The sequence below is a fragment of the Rhipicephalus sanguineus genome, chromosome 4 (assembly GCF_013339695.2).
Source record: "Rhipicephalus sanguineus isolate Rsan-2018 chromosome 4, BIME_Rsan_1.4, whole genome shotgun sequence".
Lineage (NCBI taxonomy): Eukaryota > Metazoa > Arthropoda > Arachnida > Ixodida > Ixodidae > Rhipicephalus > Rhipicephalus sanguineus.
Genome location: NC_051179.1, coordinates 62,121,696 through 62,145,612, shown reverse-complemented (window position 1 = coordinate 62,145,612; position 23,917 = coordinate 62,121,696). Strand labels below are relative to the sequence as shown.

Below are 23,917 nucleotides of genomic sequence, written 5' to 3'. Positions count from 1 at the left end.
AAGTGTTAGCGCCATAACGACGGCTCACGATTTGCAGTGCTTTGTAGTGAGGGTTAAATTGTCCCGAATACGAGCACGAATATTACACCTGTAAATCAACACATGCGCGAGCAAGCAATAGACTTTGTACACACTGTGCATGGAGCCAACAGCAACAGAAACTGCAAGGATTTGTTATAGTGAAAAGCCTAGGTGGAGGTTCTGGTTAGATTTTTGGTTTTGTCAGTACATAAAAATATTATTTGGGCCAAACTTGAGATAAACGTGTAAAGCGAAATTATTTTAAACTCGCTCCGTATACTTATGTACAACATCTCTCTTCTCAAGATAACAGTACACCGAGTGTTCTTGTGGAGGCTACCAAAACATCGATCTCACCACACAGAGACACGTCGAGGTGGAAAAATTACACCATTTCCCGCTAAAGGGGACCATGAGGCGATGTGAAGCCGGAGCACTTGCACGATCGCGTTCCGTTGGCGTTCTTCGGGCAAGCTACCGACCTCGCGTCGTGGAACGCGAAGAGGAACGCTACGCGCGTCTTGTCTTCCCTCTAGCCTGGCCGTTAATCCCACTGATCTCCACTAGGAGGAGCTGGATGGCGCATCGAGCACGCGGGCGTGAAGCCACCGGAAGCGGCCGTTTTTGTCCCGGAAAAGAGCTTTTCTCTTCTTTTTTTAAAGAAATACCTGCTTGTAGCGCAATAAACTGCACGAATCGACCAGAAACGTCGTCAGGGAAAACATTTCACGCGCAAGTACCTCAAAGTTGCATTACTTTTTACGCATTTTGTACGTTGCAGCACTCCGCCGTATTCGGACGGCGTCGGCACGGCGTCTGTCATCTTTTGTGTAGCGTTCGTCGGCGTCTAAAGTGAGGCGTAATCGCAGAGTTTGAAAAAATAAAAAATAAAAACGATCATAACAACAGCTGCCACCCGAGAATATTTGAATTGCGCGACTGAGACGCACAGAAGACGCCGGCTTCCGGGACAAACAGGGCACCTTCCGGTGGCTTCACAAGCGCCCGCCTCGCGGAGCGAGGATGCGCCGTCCAGCCTTTTTAATGGAGGTCAGTGGTTAATCCTCACAGGGCGAGCGGGGAACGCGGTCGACAGGCGTGCGAGAGGGGGGCAGCGTAGGAGAGGAGAGAGAGGGGGAGGGGACGCGCATGCGCTGGTGCTCATCGAGGCGTTGCGCAGGAGAGAATTTCGGCATGTCTAGCCCACGTTTCAGAGGAAGAGTGGAAAGGGGATGGGAGAGGGAAAGTGGAGCGGGGGAAGGGGAGAGGGGAGGGGAGAGGGTATGCGCATGCGCTGTAAGGGTGGTCACGCCGCACACCACCACCACCGGACTGAACTCCGCCATAAGATACTACGCATCTAAAAGTACAGGCACGCACGCGGACGCTGTATGAAGCTCTCCCATAGCGTTACGCAGAAGTTTTACCACCAGAAAAAATGTATTGATTTAGTGGGCTTTAACTATGCTTTAACTATGCACCAACTAGCCCCGCAACAAATTTTACTGATTTAGTGTAATCAAGTACCCGACGCCCAACTCACGCATAAGTAATATTGAAATCGATAGAGTTAATATACTGACTGGAGGAAAAGCTCGCCATATGGCCCATGCATGGAGGAAGGAAATAACTGAGGAGAGGCCTTCGCTCGCCCTTTGCATTGCAAAAAGTGTGGCGGAAGTCACGTGCTTTTGCAATGGCTTCTGGGATACCTTGGTCACGCCGTCGACGCCGTCGTCTCGCGCACGGATGTTCTCGCGTCGCCTGTGCCGTAGTCCGCGCCACCATCCATATGACCGCGTTGTTGACAGAGCCGGCTGGAGCAGCAAATGCGCATTTTTATGCAGTCGTTGCATTTCGCGGATGATGCAACGTGCTGGAGGCCTGCAGTGAGCGTTGGTCTTAACGCTTGCGTGTTTAATTGATTTTGCTAGCCGTCGAAAGCGGTTGTTTTCGAAGCAGCTTCTCCGAAAATGGTTGGCGCCGCAGCTTCGCTGTTCGGCACTGCTATATTGCGACCCTCAGCGCTAGAAGGTTAGAATTCCTAGACGAGAACGACAGCTCCGACGGCTCTTAATGCGAGATTCGGCGGTGTCCCGTTCCCGTCTACAAGAGTCACAATAAACGATTGGAAAGCAGTGGCCCGGTGTGCTCACCGAAGCTTCCAGCGTCGAAAATTAAAGACGTGCCTGACCCAATAGTGTTTGAAGGCGATTTGCGAAGCTGTTTGAATTGTTCGCATCCTGTTTACGTTTGTGCTCGGGAAATTTATCTGTGGCCAAGTTTTCTTCGACGTGGTAGCAGTCGACCGACCTGTGCTGCTACAGCTTCGCTCGATTGCCATTCACGGCATTCGTGCGAACGTGTTGACACACACGGTCAAAGGATAGAGCGGAGGCGCACCTTCCTGCGTAACAAGATCAATTCAAATGTCACTGTTGCGTACCCCGAACTTACCGTTTCTGCAGAAAAAACCGAGCTCTCCGCGGTGATTATCCTGCCAAGTTGCACCGTTGATTACTTGCATTCAGCTGATCAAACACGAAGTTCGAAGATGGAAATTTATTGGAGAAGTACAATATGGGACATAATGAGGCTGCGAGTGGCACCCAGGCATGCTACAAGCGAGCATCGCAGCACGTTTGTTCTTGAGCGGCACATAAGTTTCACTTTTCAGGCTCGCCTGCCAGTTGGCGGCGGCCTGGCGCGACCGAGCTCGATGCTCGCCTGGCTCCTCGTCCACCGCGGCGCCAACCTTGCGAGGAGGAGCTCTCTTCCCTACCCCACATCCGGCTTCAGAAAATGTGACGTAACGGCCTCTCCTTAGTATTCCTTCCTCCATGGGCCCATGCTACCCATGCATCGAAACGTATAACCGCATGGGTTCCGCCATGATGGAACAAAACGAACGTTGCCAGACCCTGAGACGCTCGCTATATTTGACGGTAGTAATCAGTTTTAATCTACCAACCTATGCCAGCTACGTGCTGTTCAGGAAACATCAGGTGCGTTTTGATGCGTGAAGCCGTGTGTTAGTGTAGCGTTGTCTGTGCAGCTGGCCCGATTGATTACAGTTAACATTCCCACCTCTGTGTGCCTGGTTTTTGCTAGGCACGTCCTACCAATAATGCATGACGAATAAAGTTTCTCCGTTCGCTGGCACCAGGGTCACTCGACAGATTCGCAGCTCGAAGCAAAGTGCGTAGGCCGTGGTCGCGCGGTGCTGCGACTTGCAATGACGAGACACCTGTATCCACGTTCTTGTTCAGCTCATTGCTGCAGGACTTCAGCGCAGAGTGCCATAAAGCAGAAAAAATGTCGATTGCAGCATGCAGCGGCAAATGTGAGTGAGACGTCGCCCGAAAGCTTCAATCAAAACTGAAGATGCACGGCACAAGAAATGTTATCGCCGTTAAAAAGACTAAAAAAAACTTCGCTTGCGCCTAGTTGGTACATAACTTTCAGTGCTTGTCTATCTCTCCTTTGCCGTCCGTCCTGGTTTGCACTGAAGTTTTCAGCTTGAAAGAAAAAAGGGCTGTCACATGAAGTCGAGTGGTACGTGGCAACGGAAAACGCACACAACAGGACACTATGGCAACTACGAGATACACGACGTAAACGAAGTTTCAAGGGCTTTAACACGACGCGGAAACCGGCGCAATCGGCTGCGAGCATAGAGTTAATATACTGACTCTAGAGGAAAAGCTGAACCGCGAGACCGCTAACCACAAGAAGGCTGACATCTTGGAACGTTGTCATTCTTGCCATCACTTATCAATCCTAAAGAAGCATTTGCACAATGAAAAACGCATGGATATTTTGTGTTTATTTTAAATACTTTTACGAAAGAATACGACGGCTATTTCTGAAATTTACTGTGCGCGGAAAGGAGCGTTTGCAGGCTGGTTTACTAGATGGCGCCGCCATATCAACATCAACGCTTGAGAGTGCGCTTGTGGCCGCAAGCGCAAGCGCTTCGGCCACAAGCGCACTCTCAAGCGTTGATGTTGATATGGCGGCGCCATCTAGTAAACCAGCCTGCAAACGCTCCTTTCCGCGCACAGTAAATTTCAGAAATAGCCGTCGTATTCTTTCGTAAAAGTATTTAAAATAAACACAAAATATCCATGCGTTTTTCATTGTGCAAATGCTTCTTTAGGATTGATAAGTGATGGCAAGAATGACAACGTTCCAAGATGTCAGCCTTCTTGTGGTTAGCGGTCTCGCGGTTCAGCTTTTCCTCTAGAGTCAGTATATTAACTCTATGCTCGCAGCCGATTGCGCCGGTTTCCGCGTCGTGTTAAAGCCCTTGAAACTTCGTTTACGTCGTGTATCTCGTAGTTGCCATAGTGTCCTGTTGTGTGCGTTTTCCGTTGCCACGTACCACTCGACTTCATGTGACAGCCCTTTTTTCTTTCAAGCTGAAAACTTCAGTGCAAACCAGGACGGACGGCAAAGAAGAGATAAGAGAAGCACTGGAAGTTATGTACCAACTAGGCGCAACCGAAGTTTTGTTTAGTCTTTTTAACGGCGACAAAATTTCGTGTGCCGTGTATCTTTCACTTTGACTGAAGCTTTCTGGTGACGTCTCACTCACATTCGCCGCTGCATGCTGTAATCGACATTGTTCTGCTTATGGCACTCTGCGCTGAAGTACGGCAGCAATGAGCTGAAAAAGAACGTGGATACAGGTGTCTCGTCATTGCAAGTCGAAGCACCACGTGACCACGGCCTACGCACTTTGCTTCGAGCTGCGAATCTGCCGAGTGACCCTTTTGCCAGCGAACGGAGAAACTTTGTTCGTTATATGCATTAATGGTAAGGCGTGCCTAGTAAAAACCATGCATAAACAGGTGGAAATGCTAACTGCTATCAATTGGGCCAGCTGCACAGACAACGCTACGCTAACACACGCCTTCACGCATCAAAACACAGCTGATGTTCCCTGAACAGCGCGTAGCTGGCTTAGGTTGGTAGATTAAAACTGATTACTACCGCCAAATATAGCAAGCGTCTCAGACGTTCGTTTTGTTCCATCATGCTGGAACCCATGCGGTTATAGGTTTCAATACATGGGCCCTATGGGTAGCTTTTCCTCTAGAGTCAGTATATTAACTCTATGGCTGCGAGCGCACTCTCGAGTGTTGGTGTTGATATGGTGGCGCCATCTAGCAAACCTAAGCAAACCAGCCTGCAAACGCTCCTTTCCGCGCACAGTAAATTGCATAAATAGCCGTCGTATTCTTTTGTAAAAGTATTAGAAATAAACACAAAATAATATCCGCGTGTTTTTAATTGTGTAAATGCTTCTTTAGGATTGATATGTGATGAGAATAATGACAACGTTCCAAGACGTCAGCGTTCTTGTGGTTAGCGGTCTCGCGGCCCAGCTTTTCCTCACTGCCCAGGATATGAAATGAGTTGACTCCACTGACGTAAAGATTGTCCGTTTTACTGACTCAAACCAACCCTGTTTTTTTTTTTTTCGATGAGAGATGGATTTATATTTTTATTACTTAATTGAAAGTCGCGAAAAATGACCTGTGGCGCCTCTGGCGGCAAGAACATGAATGATCCGGTGAAGACGGCCACGTGACCGTTGATTGCTGTACGCGGTCGACGATTTTTTTGTTAGTATTGAAATATTGTTCATTTCTTTATATTAAAAGGTATTACTCCATAATAATGTACGTATAGGCCAGAGTTAGTAGTATGCATTAAAGTGGCGCTGCCTTCGTGTGACGCAATGATCCCATGCTCGTCAGCGCGTCTTGAGCAACTTTTCAGCGTGCTCATGCGACCGTGCACGCAGTTTCCAGGTCGCTAAGATTTTGGAGCGACATAGTTTTGCTACCTACACTTCGTCTCAGAAATGACGCTCGCTGCTATTCGGTGCGGCCGTGCATATGCACAGTTACGTTTTCGATTACTTGGCTTGGCTCGTGTATCGAGAGAGTAACGACGCCGGGTCAAGCCATCCATGAAACAGGCGCAGGCAACCTTGGGCGCAGGCGCACACAACGCTGTACAAATACCGGGAAGGTGTATAAAGCCACACATCTCATTGTAACAGTTTGCTATTTTCAAAAATGGTGGGAAAGCTCAAAATAAAGGTGGTTAAGCATAGTTACAGTAACTCCTGCGAAAGGAGAACAACGACAGCTTTCACAAGGGCTAGCGACATCGCTATCAATTCTCAGCGTTGCTGGAGCAAGCCTCCATGCGTGTTTGGAGCCTTTCAGATCGAAAAATACTGCTTATAAAGCTTATAAAATAACTACGTGCTTTTCGGATAAACCACTGCAGATACAAACGCTACGAAGGGTGAGCTTTCTGTAGCGCCGTGAAAAACTGGGTCAAGAAAAATCAGTTGTCGGTCCCTTTAACTCTATGTTGAAAGCGCTTCAATTCGAGCTTGTCGGTATGTCTTTCTCTGCGCCCACATGTTGTTGTCCTGCTTTTTAGGAGCGAAGCTCCTTAGGCCTGCACTCCTCCGCGCGCTTGGAAGCTCCCTACTCCTAAAAGAACACTAAAGGCAAATATTAAGTCGACGTTGATTGTTGAAATAGCGGTCCAGAAACCTCGTAGTGCTACTTTTGGGCCAAGGAAGTGCTTATTTTAGTGGTCCGTTTTATCACTAAGTCACGTTTTAGTGGTCCGCATCGCGTTAGCGCACTTCAAATCACCCGCCTGAAAGCGGTCTTTCTGACGTCACTGTTGCCGTGCCCAACGTTCCCCGGCTTTACTGCGCGGCGGCAAGAATTGGCGGCGTGCACCAATCGGGCATCCGGCAACATCACATGCATGCGGCATTTTGTCGAACTTTCTGTCACAGCGACTTTCTGTCACAGCGACTTTCTGTCACGCGACCGCATGAGCGAAGCTGGCTGCCGGGCGAAGCGCAGTTCGGCGAAAACGGAGCCTTTCAACCACGCGCGGCGTTCCCTATGGGAACGCCGCGCGTGGTTGAAAGAAGTTCTTTTTTCCATGGATCAAACAGAAACAAACAAGCAGCATTTTGTTACGTCTCTTGATGCACGGAAGGTTCTTTTTTTATTGCAGCTGGTTTGATTACTATTGATTATTGTAGTCGGACGCCCTCACGTCATCGGTATCATTTCAAAAATGTCCCACTCGTGGAGCACGTCATGTGATACATATAGCTTAATTTCTCGGTAAGTAGGGCACTGCTGTTGATGATATTGCCGCTTTAGTCGTAGTCATACATTGAGCTTTCACTCTGACATAAATTGTTATTTGCCTTTAGTGTCCCTTTAGGCATCTCTTTAGGTTGCCGTGGCGGTGACATAAGAGGAAATGTTTAGGCCTTGAGCGGTTTCGTTCTTGCGCACCAGAAATTCGAGGTTAAAAGAAATAAGCTCTGTGCGCTACTGGTTATAATGGTCGTCTTCATTTTCAACACCTTTATCGTGGATTGTGAAAGGACAACCATCATTCTAGTGCATTACGGGCGCTTTCTCGAAGGTAGTAGCAGACGGTCTCCCCACCCGGCGCCGGCGCAATAAGACAATGAAACGCTGCGCGCGGCGTTCCGTCGCCGCCATCGAAGGTCGCCCAAGGAGGTTAAACAAAAAATTGCTGGAGTGGCGACTATTGCGCAAGAGTGAAGCCGTACCCACCACAAGATGGCGGCGGCGCCCGCCATCTTAGTAGGGGCACGATGAACCATCGGCGTTTGGCGACCGAAAGCCAGCGTTTTCCTCGCACGCTAGCCGAGTTTAATATGGCAACTTTTAGGGGTCAGATATTGCTCCAAGTGTGTCGTTGCGTTACTAGTTTTCGCAAATAAGCCTCAAAGTCATGGCAAATTTTATTGTAGATCAATCGCCAATACTCCTCTGGACGGATTACTTTTGTCGGCAACAACGATCTTTTATTTCATAATTAACGTAGTATTTACACTAACAGATCAAAGCCATTTGATCTCTGAGTGGGCACCACCAGAAAAGAACATGTTTCCGAGCTCTTTGGTGGGCAAAAGCTGGCTTCACTTTTGCTGGCAAGGCGTTGCGAAAGCTTCCACTCCAGAATTAGGTCGCCGCCGCATCACCGCTCGCGCTCCTCTCCCACCTGTCTCCCTCACACTGCGCGGCGCGCGCCGCACACTCACTCGGTCAGTCCACGGCCCTGGTCAGTCTTTCCCGCCACCGAGCGCAGCAGACGCTCTCCCCACCTGCTCTCCATCCTACCGCCTTCATGAAAGCCAGCAGCGAGATCAGGCGCATAATCGTTTGCGTCCCATTTCTAAGGAGCTTCGCTCATGGGCTGTATTCATGCACGGAACAAGTGCTAGTTTTTAGCGCTCCACGGATAATATCATTTCAATGTAGCGTGGCTTTTTTTTACCACTGCGTTCGACATGTTAAGTCACAATTGGCCCGCATCCACAAATCAAGCTTACCCTTACATTATCCTTGTTTTCATAATCACTTCGGTGACCTTATCGTCGTTAAAGACACTAAAACTGGAAGCAAGAAAAAAGATCACAACCTTTTTTTTTTGTACTCCGTTTGATACATCATGTGCACGGTGTAAAAAAAATAAGGTGTTAACACTCTCCGCCCGCCGCGACGGAGAGCTTGTCCAGATAATGTTCGGCTATTGACCGCGAGATCGAGCAGAGTCGGCACCTAGCGGCGAGCGGACGAAACCCCGTGATGTGGATGGCTCCTTGCGTCGTCTGCCAGCCACACCGTGTTCGCATGTGTGCGTACGTCCTGCACGTCCTCAGATTACAGCTTATTCCGTTGGACTAGCACACTATCAAATGCTTGTACGTATGCCTACACGATATACATAAGCATTTCGCCTTACGAGGTTTGTATGCACTCTAATAATTGAGTACATGCACGTGTCGGTATGGTGCTAGGTCTAACCATCGTACCTTCCATTCGCCAAAATCATTTCAATGTGGTTACCATTTTGTCGTTCAGGTACATCACATAATGCATTTGGCGTCGTCCTAAAGAAAAAAAAATGTACTAAATGTTGACGTGTGAATGCAGAATTTTTGCGACACCATCTCGTGAAATGGCGATTTGGAAATCCTTGTGATACCGCAAAGCATGAACTAGCGTCTGCAGAGGCCGATCGGCGGTAAAAAATTCCTGAATCCACGCATTTCTATAGAAGTACGCGCACAGGCGTGCGCAGAGGCAGGGCAGCACCCCCCCTCCCCCTTGTCACCTAAGAAGATGGGAGGGCGCGAAGTCAGCCTCATACAAAGACCTAATAAAGGGGGGGGGGGGGCCCGCGATGAACCTTTACTCCCCTCCCCTCCGCCTGAAGGGGAACCCTGCGCACGCCTATAAGTACGCGTATTCATGCAAATAGAAAAGCAGAATGCACAAAGTTCTACTTCATTTAATTACGCAGAAGTACAGGTTCTCTATTTTTGTAGCCGCTAAAGCAAGAAGTAAATACTTGATTGACTCAGTCGCGCAACACTTTTGTGGTATAGGCAAAATAAAATTTAAACATGTGCAAATAAAGCAAAAAAAAGATCCGGCAGATCCCACGCACTGTGGGACTCGATGTAATGCGAAGCAGCCAGCAAGGAGCTCCATACATCGCCTTGTTTGTCTTTGAGCCAAATGAAATCATTAATGCCATGGCATCTAGTTCACCATATATCGCATGCTTGCCATGTACGCATGCATGCACGATCTGGTATACACCATGCCAATGAAACGTATATTCTGGTATATACAATGCATGGCCTGTCATTTATGTTCATCACGCGCTCGTGTCATGCCATACCAATTTTGGTATATATCCAGTTAACAAAACGGCCGGAAGCGCACCATAGCAGTGCCATGTAACTCTTGCTGTACATGACATGCATAACATGATTCGCATGTTAAGACCTGTCATTTATGTTCGTCATACAGTCCCATCGCGCAATACCAATTTTGGTATATATCAATCTAACGAAACGGCCACGAGTGCGCCATGAGCATGGCATATAAATCACGTCGTACATGCCATGCATGTTACGACTTTCATGTTACCACCTCTCATTTACGTTCGTCATGCAGTTGCGTCGCGCAATACTAATTTTGGTGTATATCAAGCTACCGAAGCGGCCGCGAATGCATAATGAGCGTGGCACGTAAATCATGACATACATGTCACGGTTTTCATGTTACCAACTGTTATTCACGTTCTTCATACAATCACATCGCGCAATACATATTTTGATGTATATCAATCTAGCGAAACGGCCGCGAGCGCACCATGAGCGTGGCATGTAAATCATGTCGGACATGACTTGCATGTCTTGATATTCATGTTACCCCCTATCATTTACGTTCGTCATACAGTCGTGTCGCGCAATACCAATTTTGATGTATATCATCTATCAAGTAAGCGAAACAGCCGCGAGTGCGCCATGAGCGTGGCATGTAAACCATGTCATACATGACATGCATGTCATAATTTTCATGTTACCACGTGTCCGTTATGTTCGTCATACAGAAATGTCTCGTCATACCAGTTTTCGTATATATCAATTCATTTAAACGACCACGAGCGCCCCGAGACCATGTCATGTAAATCATGCTGCACATGAAATACGTGTCACGATTCTTATGTTAGGACCTGTCATTATGTTTTCATGAACCCTTGCCACGCGATACCAATTTTGGTATATATGAAGTTAATGGAACGGCCGCAAGAGCCCCAAGGCCGAGGAATGTAAATCATGCTGTTCATGACATGCATATCATGGTTTTCATGTTATTACCTGTCATTTTTGTTCGTAATAGGGTAATATTATGCCACATCAATTTTGGTGTGCATCCGATTAACGAAACGGCTAGGAGAGCACTAAGTCGTAGGCGGACAGACAGACAGACAGACAGACAGACAGACAGACAGACAGACAGACAGACAGACAGACAGACAGACAGATAGACAGACAGATAGATAGATAGATAGATAGATAGATAGATAGATAGATAGATAGATAGATAGATAGATAGATAGATAGATAGATAGATAGATAGATAGATAGATAGATAGATAGATAGATAGATAGATAGATAGATAGATAGATAGATATTTACGCTCAAAGTCGCAGAAGTTCGCTAAGAAATGCTTTGCATTTAACAGGCTCCGACACCCCCCAAACAAGCTCGCTCGCCCATTCGTACAGTAGACCGTGGCGATCACATTTTCCGAATATTACAACGCTGCGCGCCGCGCAGACCCTCCATTTCGAAATACAATTCCCGCGCCTCTTTCCCTCGCCTTACCAAACCCCCTCGTACGCGCAGTGACACAAACTTGCCCATGGGCAACTTGACGTACCACCGTGCTCGTCGATTGGTGTAAACCAGGGCACAAAAGTTAAACGTCAGTTCCTGTTCCCACCCACCTCCATGATACTGCGCCTTGTTTCTTGGCACTGCGGTGACGCGGTTTTGGCCACGCAGTTGTCGGGTTGTCGCGCGTATATTCCTCGCACTGCATAGCACCTGCACGCACTTTGCCTTCGACATGAGCAACACGTGGAGGAAGCGTTGTTCTCTTGTCGGCTGCAAAGAGAGGGAATCTCCGGTAGCTCGGACTAAAGTCCCTAGATTTTTCCTTTTAGAAAGAACAGGGAAAATCTAGGGACTTTAGCTCGGACTATTCTTTTTTACCTCTGTACCGACAACTGCCTCCTCTCCCGACCCTATCTCACGCGCAGCTGGCGTCTGCCGCCATTTTCTTCCTAACTTGGAAAATTTACAAAGCCACGTGCATCTAAGTAAATTAGCCACGCATCTTTCAGTGGACAATATGCTAACGCGAGGCGCCTTTATCCTCCCGCCAACCCCCCGTCATTAGTGTGCGAGGGACGCGTTTCCCCAGGTGTTGGAAAAGCGTTAGGAAGAACATGGCTACCGAAAACGAGCGTTAGCCAATGAGATTCGTCGGTGGCGCTTCAATGGTTGTCGGTACTTAAGAAAGAACAGGGAAAAATCAAGGACTTTAGCTCGGCCGGATCGCACTTGCTTGGTTTTCCCATTGCACGCGCGGCAAGCGGGGTTATCCACGCTTTTCTCTCGCGCCCCTTCGTGGGCTTGGAAAGCAGGCACGCATTCCGGCTGCATCGTGAACTGTAACAAAGGTTTAAAAATATCGAAGAGCCGAAAACTGCCCGTGAAGTCATCGAGTACGTGCGACAATTTAAACAATAAACCGCAATAAACCGAGCCGCAGCACGCGGAAGTGCATTGCGACCGACTGACCCAGCTCGCAGATGATGTCAATTGCTGACGTCGTGGCATGTTGCCGAAGTGGGCGGAGTCACGACGACGGGCTACGCCTTCCCCTCCCTGTGGCGGAGAAGGGTGGCGAGGCCGCGCGAAAATTTGAAAACAGCTGAAACGGATGTTCTAACCCTTGTAACTTCATTATTATTGGCCGCGAGATCGACCTATAGGTGGCAGCGCCGTCGCCGCGTTAGTGTGGAGAGGCCGTCGGAGTTGCGTATAGAAATGCACACAGCGGCGCTTCGTTGTGAGCGGTTTGAGCCGATTCTCGGCGAATAAAATGTGTGTATTGCAGCTTACTGGTAATATATACGCTCTTAATTGTTGAATCGATGCACGAAGATCATCCAACGTTAATATTACCAGTGAGAGAAGCGCAATCTGCCGATGAAAGGGATGCTCGCCCTGGCCGACAGTCTGCGCTTACACACTTTATGACGTTTTTGGTTGTTTTCTCTGTACGTGTTGGGTTTGTGTTCTGTGTACTACGCGCTGCTGTAGCACGACTGAACTACTAAGTTAAGTGTTTACTTCTTGTTCATTTGTATATCAGCCCATATTCCTGTGCAATGAGCACTGCTCGCGCGAATACACATTTTTTTATTATTGTTCAGTTCTCCATGAAATGCAGGACAGTTGATAAGAGTAGTCAGGAAAGCTACGTGATCGACAGCGCTTTAGCGCCACGGAGACGTGCAACGCGTACGCACTTGTTCTTCCTCCAGTAACAGAATAAAAAGGTAGGAGTTTAGCGCAGAGCTTTCATCGATTGATTACATGCACGACAGCGATGCAACAAAGGTCCGGTTATCTTATAGAATAAGTGTCCTTTTTTGTTCAAACAAATAATGTCCGCTGCCTTCCATCAATGTATAACAACTCCACACAAAAGCTCAAGATAATGTAAAAGAAGAAGGATGAGCTTTTGCGTGAAATTATACGACTGAAATGTAAGGCATGCCGTCGGGATTAATGTTGAACATCTGGGTTCTTCAAAGCGTACCTAAATCTAAGAACACGGGTGGTTCTGCGTAAATTTCGCCCCAAGTTAAAATTGTGTGCGGCCACTCCGTTTTATCACTGCCGTGTCATTCCATTGTCTGTTTTTTTTAAGGGACAGTTTGAGTACCGAAGTGTCAGACTTCACTTCATAGGAATATTTCGCTGTAGCGGAACCACGACCGTACAATAAAAGGCCATCTTAAGCACAACTAAAGCTCATCGCATAACCGATGAACTACATTGTCGCAGTTATACACCCAACAACAACGCGAAAGTGCATGGCCTCGCGTTTGTTTACGAACGAGTCGCCAAAACGCTGCCTGCACACGCTATTTAATGCTCGTCATGTTTGGGACCATGCCTAGCGCACTTTAGGATGCGCATGAACTAAAAAGCGGCGTCAACACTGAAAGGATTCTGGCGAAAGAAGGATACGACACCTATACACAGCCCTCTCGAAAGTGGCACTCACTGATCTTATTACAATACGCATGCAGCCTAGCAAGCCCATTTGCTTCTGTACACCTTGTTAGGTATACGTACGAGCAGGTAAACTCGCCCTAACACAACAGAACAAGCCGCCCTTTGAGAACGTGCATGACGTACGCGCACATGCAAACACGACGAGGCTAGCAGACGACGCAGGGAGCAATCCACACTAGGCGCGCTTCATCCAGTAGCCACCAGGCGGCGACTCTGCTCGATCTCGCGGCCTGCGATCTCACGTACTCGCAATGTTCTTGCGGAAGCGTGTTCACATAGCAAAAGTGCGCATATTTCTCTTCATTGCAATTTTTGGACTTCGGGGTTGTTTACCGGCCCTTTAAAAAGCCAGAACTTTTTTCTCTGGGGGACGAGGGTGCACGTGGCCGGTTAACATGATCAGTTTCCGGTGCGTTGCTTTCCTGCGTCCTGTTTTGTGTTTTTGCAGCGCGCTGCAAGTGTAGAGCTGTGACAGTTGTTAGTTCGCATTCGCCTTGTGTGTTTGCTTTTCCTGCGTCCTTTGTGCTTCAGCAGCGCGCAGTAAGTTCCTAGCTGCTTGCCGTTCTTCCTGTGACATTCCATTTTCTTGCTATCGCATTAATTGCTTCGCCCTTGAGGCGAAAATGTTACTTTTTCGTTTCTACGCATATTTTATTTTGTCGCCGTTTCTTTACGTGCTACTGATTTCAATTCATGCATCTTTACCAACCTGCTCAACCTGGTGCACTTGTGAGATTGCCGAGAACAGAGGCAAGAGGAAAAGTTAAATTTTAAGGGAAAAGGCACCCGGGCTCTTCGGCCACCCTCCTCAGTGCCTGCATCACTCGCTGCTTTGTCTCGAATAAAAAAAAACGTAGATCTACTCGGGATAAATCGTAATAATGAGCACTTCTTTTTATTTCCGGTGAGTCAAGCGGGCAACCTTCAATGACAATATTGAGGCCCACTCTACAAAATATTGGCACTCCCAGGGCAAATTGTTCACATATGTGGGGTAACCGGCACTTCTAATAAAGACTTCAATATTCAACCTGCAATGTGCAACTATAAAACGCGTGATTTAAGGCCTCAATAGAGCGAGTGTCACGCGTAATAACACGACTGTGGAAGCGCTTCTCCGTGAACAGATGTATCCGAGCAGTGGCGCCAGAGAGGGCGCGAGGAGAACTATGCCCGAGACGCCGTTTCCGCGCCACGCAACGGGCCACAACCATTCTGTTTTTATGTAGCAGCCATGGCATGACATACATTTCAGTGGCGGCGTCGTACGCTTAAAACGCCTCACCGGCGAGCATACAGAAATGCGACCCTCGAAGGTGCGACTTGGGCATGCGTACTTGTGTGTGCCGTTTTCCAATAATTGATGCTGTTTCGATCGTGGACTTTCAGCGATCAGCCGCTTTTGATATGGCGTTCTGATCTTTTATCGAGGGAATCATTCCACGTTGCCACATTTCATTGCTTCCTGGATAAGACCGCATAACCGTCGAAGTGTTGCTACAGGCAACACTTCCTGTAGCAACGGAAGTGTTCGATACCCTTTCCTTAATCATCCTTTGCGATAAGTAATACACCAGCGACTAACGGCTGTCCTTGTGAACTACACCTTAAGAAAAACAAAAATAATTCTAGGCGTGGCTTTACTATCGCAAACACATGGACAGCGGAGCCGAGGGGAAGCCTCAGCGACCAAAGCCATACGCCGAGATCTAATGTAGTTGTGCTCAGCGAAAGGCACAAAGGAAAAACGACAAAGAGAACTGGACAAGTAGTGCGCAATATTTGTCAAGTTCGCATTGTCGTTTGTCCTTCGTGCCTTTCGCGCAGCGCAACTACATTAGAATGTCGTAACAAATAGCCCAAGTTGAACCTTTGCCGCCGAAAGCTCTACGTCGAGAACGACCACGGCTAGGAAGAGGTCCGCCATGGTGAGAGCGCGCCTTTTACTAGGCAGAGCTGACGTCGTTAGTTACGTCACACCAAATGCACTTGGCGCGACTGCGCATTGGCTCCACTCTAGCGCAACTCCGCCCTGCCACCTATGCCGCCGCTCCTCCTCTCCGCTTCTCTCGGCGAGTACTGAATTGCCACCTATATGACTCTCTTAAAGGACTGGTTTGGGTCCTCCTAATCTCCGACGATAGCACAATTATGTTCAAAGAGAGTTCACGTGTCTCTTCAGTGAGAGATATATACGTGGCTAGTAACGAATCACAAAAGAGTCAGTGGACTCTCTTCTTTCTTTTTAAAGGGGCCCTGAAACACTTTTGCAAGTAATCATGCAATGACCTCACCATCCGAGTTTATTGCCTCAAGAATCGATTGCCGGAAAAATTTTATAATCCGCAAAGTACGAGCTGAGTTACAGAGATTTGTCGCACGCTGCGGGAGCTTTCTCCGTCCTTTCATCCCAGCGAGCGCGTTGAAGGCTACGCAGGGGAGTTGGGGGCGTAAAGGGGAGCAATTCCTTCTCTTGTTTTCTTTGAACGCGCGCGCTGCCAACGTACAAACGTTGCGCGCGGCTCACTAATCCGCGCTGCGGCACACAGCGGCGACCGCAGTAACTATGTGGCTCACGATGTTCAAATCAGCCAATGGCCGCGTATCATTTCGGCATGTGACGCAATTGATTTGGGTATATTGCATGTTTGGCTCACATGCTCACAGGAGCCTCGACTGCCAATCTGCAGCATTTCCTCACCGTGTTAGAAAAATTGTTGCAGAGCCCCTTTAATGTTTAAGGCCGAAATGCCTTTTATAGTCCACACTGAAAAAATATTACGAAAGCGAACACAGGACAGCAGTCGTATTTCACTCTTTATTTCATAAACAGAAAGGTTATCACTCGTGCGTGATAATTTACGATGTAAAGCTCGCGACAAGCACCTGATTGATACATGTGACTGTTCATAAAAAAAGAAACAACACGCTCCATATCACATGTAGGGGCAACGTCAAGCTCGCATACATTCCAACGCCCCAAATTATAGTAGAAAACATTAATTGTGCAATTCTCACTTCCCAACTATGTTCAAGTGAATGTAGTGAAGATGAAGTCCAGTCTATTCAAATGACGCCCGCGTCGTGTTCGTGGTTCGAACATGCACTCAAGGCGTTATCAATATTGTTACGTTGAATGCCGCGCACACGTCTCAATCGTAATCGTGTTGAGCTGTGTCGATATTTATTTCTGCTATCTTTCCAGTGGTAACCGCTTTCCTCTTGTGTTTCTATAGATTTTTTTTTGTTCTTTACGCTCTTGCTTGCGTCACATAGCTCATGGCAGCACGCATCAAAAACAAGGATCAAACGGCCACATAAATATGAACATAGACGCAAGCGCTAAGTGGAAGAAAGATTGAATAAGTTACCCTTCGGTTGCACTGCCGCATAAGGAAAGTTTTTAGGGTACTAAATGTGGCTTGTAAAAAATAATACGTTCCTTTTTTGATCCTGTGTGATCAATTCTACTATATCAGACTCGATTTTTGCAATCTGTATACCCCACGAAGACTTCCATTGTCCTTAGATTTATCGACGAGCGATTTAACGCATGCGTTGAAGAGAGTACATGCGTTTGTTTGCCAATGCTTACGTCTATGTCTGTCTCTTTATGTGTACGCTTCGTCCTTGTTCTTGATGTGCGTTACCACGAGCTATCATATACAAACTTGCCCACTAGTGCGTCTTAAGCAAGTTGCTTCACATCTCTGCGTTGCACCAATGTTGTGAGGGACTGTTTTAACGAGAACCGACATACTCAATTCAGGCAAATTCTCCTGTCTATATCGATCAGTTATGGGCGTCTAGAGTTTCTACACCACTGTATTTCAGTAGTGTTGTGCAATCAATCTGGCGCCGATATTCTCCTAATTCATGGCTTTTTCACGACTCTGCAGTCATTTTTTTAGACAATATACCCAACTACGTATTCAACGACGTCTTTCATGCACCTTTTTCAGGCAGAAAGCTTATGCAGCACTTGATGCCATCATAAATACAAGACTATGGCCAAGTTGCCTTTTGTTTAGTATTTTGTATTAACGTAGTTATTGTCTTAGTTGTTCATATACCTTAGCGCTTTTATTTCCTGTTCATTTACTCTCACTACATACAGACATGGAGTACCCAAGGAACTGTCTACCTCAATCACTCCACCACAACCCCCGTACACAGAACAGAATGCCCTTAGTTGTACATGCTGCCTAGCAATTCTCTGGCGTTTAAGTAAGAGAAACGATGACTACTACGGCAATACTGCGATAGGCTACAGCATTCAGCAGTGTGAAAACATATAACTCTCTGGCGCAGAGGGACATGTGGTGGGCAAGCACGTAATCGCACTATCACGTTTTGATTGATTCGATATGCGTAAATTCATAATGGTAGAGGGAGGTAGAGGTAGTGACTAGAGTGAAGAGAAGGAGAGCCCGAGAATTTGTCCGCTTTGCGACCCTTCACTATAGAGGAGGCTGGTGCACGCCTTATCGGCCGACAACGCTGAATGCTGTTTCACGTCCGCGGTGAGATTATTGCGAAACGTCGTATACCAATTGAGTAACCAGGGGACTGATTGAAGTGGCACAACCCGGGAAAAGGGAAAACAATTCGAGTCAGACACGTGGACGGACAGCACAGCTTATTGCTTCTGAGCAAGTCCTCTGGGTACAAAAAACGGCGCAAGCAGCAGATCCCGTAGACGCGGGAGCTCCAGCTCAGTCGTCCCTTGCGGCTGGCTGCAAAGAGAATTTTGGGCGCATTATTATTTGCCGCCCAGTTCTACAAATACTGACGTTAACGCCATACAATGATTTAGAATTTAGCTAGACAGGTAAAAGGCCCATTGTACAGTAATGTTCTTTCCTCTCTGCTATGTTTGCTACCCCGTAGAACGCTCTGCAAGGTTGAAGGTCAGGCGAGTTAGTGACAGTTCATCTTAACGTGCGAAACAGCGCGCACAGAGACAAGGTACAGAAGGTAGAAACGATTTGAGAGTAGAACACAGCATAACAGTACAACACTGTAGAAACTGTGTATTAGTGGACTACAGCAAGAAGCGATATCGTCTGCGGGGTGGGCGACAAGCCATATACAAAGCTGTCTACGCCGCATATTTTAAGTGAAGATTCACTAAATTGCGAATTGTACATAACTAAACGCAAGCATGAGTGTCTGGTGAAAGCACACACAGCACACACGCTGCTTTACAACGCTGATTATTAGCACCTCGCAGAAAAAATATGCAATATGCGTGCAAGCTATTTGATTGGTACAGCCAAGCATACATATTATGCTTGATTTGAACCGTATCGATGCATGTGTATGACAGAATCGAGATGACTATTGAAAGATCAAGCCGTTCCAGCCTCTGGCTCATCGTGCACCTTCGTGCCTAAAGTCGCGATAGTATACGTATTTGCTCACATCATCATAGTGTGCTGCTATTTAATTATTTCAGCGCTTCATTCAGTACATACTCACGGGTACAACGCTGAATCTTGTACGCGAGAGTTGCACGGGGTGCCGTCCTCCAAAATGACAGGGCAGAGCGCGGCATTCCCAGACATGTCAATTGTGTTTCTGCGTATGCACTCCCTGCACAAGATACAAAACATCTGTACGGGATATTTGTAAACAAAAATGAATGATAGCGTCAGCCGGAACAAAGATTTCTGGGTTCATATTATATTTCTAGACGATTCAAGGTTGTCCTTGAAGCTTACCATGTCCATATACTTTTGTCGTACTATCAAGGGGTCCTAAACATTGGGAATGGTAAAAATGAAAATAACGCGACAACGATAAAAGACTATGAAAAAAATTCATAATCCCGTAGTGACATGGACGCACAATTCATACATGCATCGCCAACTCTCCTTAATAAAGAAGGCTACCACAATCTCATTGGTGAACAGAACTGAAGTGTGCTCAAATGCCAAAACGCAGCCACATTTTGCGTAACGTGTCCTTAGCGCTCGCACCGGCGTACACATTCAAGCAGCGGTCAGTTTCCTAGTGCATCAATGCGGTAACCTGCATTTTGGAGAGTTTCCAAAATGTCCCGAGAAGCCAGCCAACACCATGTCTTCTTTTAGCTTCTTTGTAATGTGCAATAATAATAATAATAATAATAATAATAATAATAAGAAGAAGAAGAAGAAGAAGAAGAAGAAGAAGAAGAAGATCTGGGGTTTAACGTCCCAAAACCACCATATGATTATGAAAGACGCTGTTGTAAAGGGCTCCGGAAATTTCGACCACCTTTGGTTATTTAACATGTACCTAAATCTAAGTACACGGGCCTCAAACATTTTCGCCTCCATCGAAAATGCAGCCGCCGCGGCCGGGATTCGATCAGCAGTCGAGTGCCATAACCACTAGATCACCGTGGCGGGGCTTGTCACGCATATGTTCTCATTGTGACGCGCATCTCACACGTCACTTATTAACAATGCATTATGCCTTTAAATAGCAAAGCAGCAAGAGAAGATTAAAACTATGGCGCCACCGGCCTAGAGGCGCGCGCTCGCTCCTTTTTAAAAAGCCAGTGCGCGCCTCCAGACTGGACGTGACTATGGTTTAGCATAAAAGAAAACGAGGTCTCACTACACAGTGCGAGTTGGCACACATTGAAAGAAACCATGGAATTATGATTCAGGAACGAAAGACGGCTCCTCCTATAAAGGTCCCTTTCTATGGTTATAGCATTTTTTTATCATAAAAGACAGGTGCCCGTTCCTGGCTGACACGCAGCAAGCTTCTTGGAGAAGAGGTTACGCATGAGATAACCCCACGGATCCGTGTGGATATAAAGACTGTTTTGCCTAAGGATAACGGATGTTGAAAGGAGGAGCTGAGATTCCTCGTTCCCGAAGACCAGAGGTGGCTGAAGTACCGGCGTACACCCTGCAACTACCCTCTTTCGCCCCCTCTTCTGTTTACCCTGACTACTTGCCTTCATGACCTCCGAGTTTCAAAATACTGCATAGTTTTGGAAATTATAGCACTAGTTTGCGAAAGACTTACGGTCTTTTTTGATTTCGTTTGGCTTTGGTTTTATTTGAGCCCACACTTAACCTCTTTCACGCAAGCGATACGTATCAGAAGAAAAAAAATCACACCATCTCCCGCTAAAGGGGACCATGAGGCGATGCGAAGCAGCGTTTCGGCATGTAGAGCCCGCGTTTCAGAGGGGGAGTGGAGAGGGGAGGGGAGAGAGGCAAAGGGGAGAGGGGAAGTGGAGAAGGGCAGGGGAGAGTGGGAGGGGAGGAAGTGAAAGGGGGAGGGGAACAAGGAGAGGGGGAGGAGAGGGCGATATGGGAAGGGGAGAGGGAAGGGGAAGGGGAGAGAAATAGGGGAGAGGGTGAAGGGGGAAAGGGTGAAGGGGGAAAGGGTGATGGGGAAATGTGAAGTGGAGAGCGGAGGGGAGAGGGGAGTGGAGAGGGGGTGTGTGGAGAGGTATTGCGCATGCGCAGTAAGGGTGGTCACGCCGCACACCACCACCACCGGATTGAACCCCGCTATAAGATGCTTCACATCTAAAAAAACACATTCGACAAGAGCGCATCTCACCTGCAGATCAAGTGTCTGCAATGCTCAACAGTGATCACATCCTCGGGTGGCGTATCGGCCAAACATCCGTTGCATTCCACCGATTCCCCCTCACTTGACGCAGGCTCGTCGGGAAGTGGAGACTCGCCGCGGCCGCTAGACTGAAACGAAACGATAATAACTATCTTTACTATACTAATATGTAAGCATTCGCAAGTGATGCGTGCGCGCTTCTTAATTACGCGTATCCAGATTACGTACTTTTTCTTTCTTAGTCCTCGACAAGACATCTTCCCTGATGGCGTGCGTCGAAATTCCGACTCGTGGCACTGCAGTTTCAAGGAATGGAGTCGACGACATAGCCGCACGCTAGATTCGCGTCCTTTTCTTGTATTTTTGTTAGAAGCACTTACTTTCGGTATCTTTGTCATGCTGCTTCGCTAGCTTCGAAGAACGAGAGGTCTGACGTGGTTCTGGCGGTGAATATCGCAGTCGAAACGGCTCGAAATAACAGGTCACAACGAATACACGAACGACAAATCGCTTACCTGCGACTGCACAGTTTATTGAATGTTGCTCAGGAAAGGCCGATATATTAGGAACACAGAAACGCAAACACGTGTTTAGATAAACGCAGTTGTTACGTATGATTTCATATGAAGGGCCCCTACCCGGCCGTGTGCGTACACCTCTGAAGAACTACCCACACGGAGCGAACTTTCGGCGGCAAGCGCCGGCGCGGAGACACGGCGGTGGGCCTCCGTTACACGTGCACCCGAAAACAGGCCGTGGCCGCCACCGTAATTTCAGTGTTTTGGCGACCGAAATTCAGATGCAGTCGAGCCGTGAGTGCACCGCGCAGCGAGCCTGCGTTAGCCACTTTCCGGATTTGTCTGAACACCGGCTCGAATAAGGACTGGTTTGGTCCTTATTCCGAGCTTTCCAGCTTTCCACGAGCTTTCCAGTTGATCCGTGTCGCCATGTTATTCAAGAAATAAGTGCTCTGCGCTCAGTTGCGTAGTTGTGTCTTTCAGGTAACGCGGATCGTCGTTTAGCCCTGTTGTGGGTTTTTCTGGTTATCCTGACGCGCTCGAGAAAGTCTCGCGGATTTTTTCGGCACCAAAGGTGCCGGTGCTGTTTCCATCGTGTTCCGAGATGCGTTGGATGCCTGCAGCTGCAGGCTGCTTTATTTCTTGTTTGATACCTCGCCTGGTGAGACGAGGCTTTGAGACGCAATGGCACCGGAGTCGCCGGGCTGGGTTGCAAAGTGGACGGAGTTGATTTAACTGCTTCCACCGCGGGGGCGGGGGCCGCAGCCAACGTCTCGCGGCGCGCGAGCTTTCACGTTAAACCACGTGTATGATTTACAAGACAGACAGTTTATGTCCCCCGGATGCACCTGTGTGGCTTCAGTAAGTTTCAATCAGAAGAAAGCACTGCGTGTTTGTATTCTCTCCCTGATCCCTGTCTTGCGAGCTTCCGGCAGTGCTAGTATGACTCTTGCAGATATTCTGTTATGTAGTTCTGAGAAGCATCACACAACATACCTCTTAAAACTGCAACGTCGGGATAATCCTTTTTTTTTTGTGTAAATTTAAGTACCTGCGAAAATTCTACATATTTGCGTTGAGCAGCTGAGAGCAGAGTAAGCCCGTACTCCAGAGTAGCACAGGTTCTGCAAACGTAAATAACAGTCTTTTGTTGCGTCTTCCTCCACAGCCTACTTGTTGTTCAATAAGTGCCACCAGGCAGGTTATGCGAGTAGCTTGCAACGTCTATGTAACTGTACAGTGACGATATCCACGCGTCGTTATGCACTGATTTAATGGTGTAAGGCTGAGTTCGTTGGCTCCCCATCAATAGGGTTTTTGCAAACATCGATCACTACACTCGCTGTCTTAGGTAACATGCCCGAGCACTGGCGTCCAAACTAAACAAACAATACGAGTTCGCAATGATTATTAGGCTGTTCATGTAACTCTACCGAAACTCACTTAAGGATTTAAAACTGCGCGGCATACTTTCAAAGCGCACCTTGCAGCTCACGTTCCCGGAGTAGGTTACCAACCGTCCCGGATTTTCCTAGACTGTCCCGACTTTCCAAACAGTGTCCCGAGTTCCGCGCTGTCCCTGTCGGGACAGCTATATGTCACGGATTTGTTCCAGACCATCCAGTTAAAAATTTGTACGTGATCTAACGCACGCCCAACAACGTGCCTCATGCTACGGAACACGAAGTTCGCACGAATCGCACGCACGAAGCAATGTTGCGACTGCTAGCGGTGGCTGCGAGGGGCTTTAGTCACTTTAGCTGAACTTTCGCGTGAAGTGCGACAACCTTTACGAGTACATTCTCCAGCAAGAGGAAGCGTTGCGAGCAGCACGTAGCCAGCTGAAGTACCACTTGAAGAGGCCGCAACAATGAAGAATAAAGCAAACATCCGCTGGCTGCCTAACTGGTTGTTAAATTGTGAACATTCCATAGGCAGCAACATCTTTACTTATCTTCCACTGTGCAACCACTTTCACTTATTCGTTGATCCGCCGTGCCGCTTCACCGCAGTGATTTACGCATTGCC

The 23,917-nt window shown here is 47.7% G+C and overlaps 1 protein-coding gene across 4 annotated transcripts in view; it reads right to left on the bottom strand.

The window, feature by feature from the left end:
- Positions 1 to 23,917, bottom strand: part of LOC119390082 (uncharacterized) — a 45,686-nt gene that overhangs the window by 5,602 nt on the left and 16,167 nt on the right. The window contains exons 8-10 of one of the 4 annotated variants that reach the window (XM_037657620.2): positions 21,360 to 21,499; positions 19,269 to 19,382; positions 16,592 to 18,523 (exon numbers count right to left, since the gene is read on the bottom strand). The exons of 2 other annotated variants lie outside the window; for them this stretch is intronic. In XM_037657620.2, coding sequence (XP_037513548.1) covers positions 18,427 to 18,523; positions 19,269 to 19,382; positions 21,360 to 21,499 — 351 coding nt within the window. In that variant the 3' untranslated portion in view covers positions 16,592 to 18,426. Of the gene's footprint in view, positions 1 to 16,591; positions 18,524 to 19,260; positions 19,383 to 21,359; positions 21,500 to 23,917 lie in introns of those variants that run through there. One more of the 4 variants, XM_049414652.1, reaches the window with a different exon arrangement.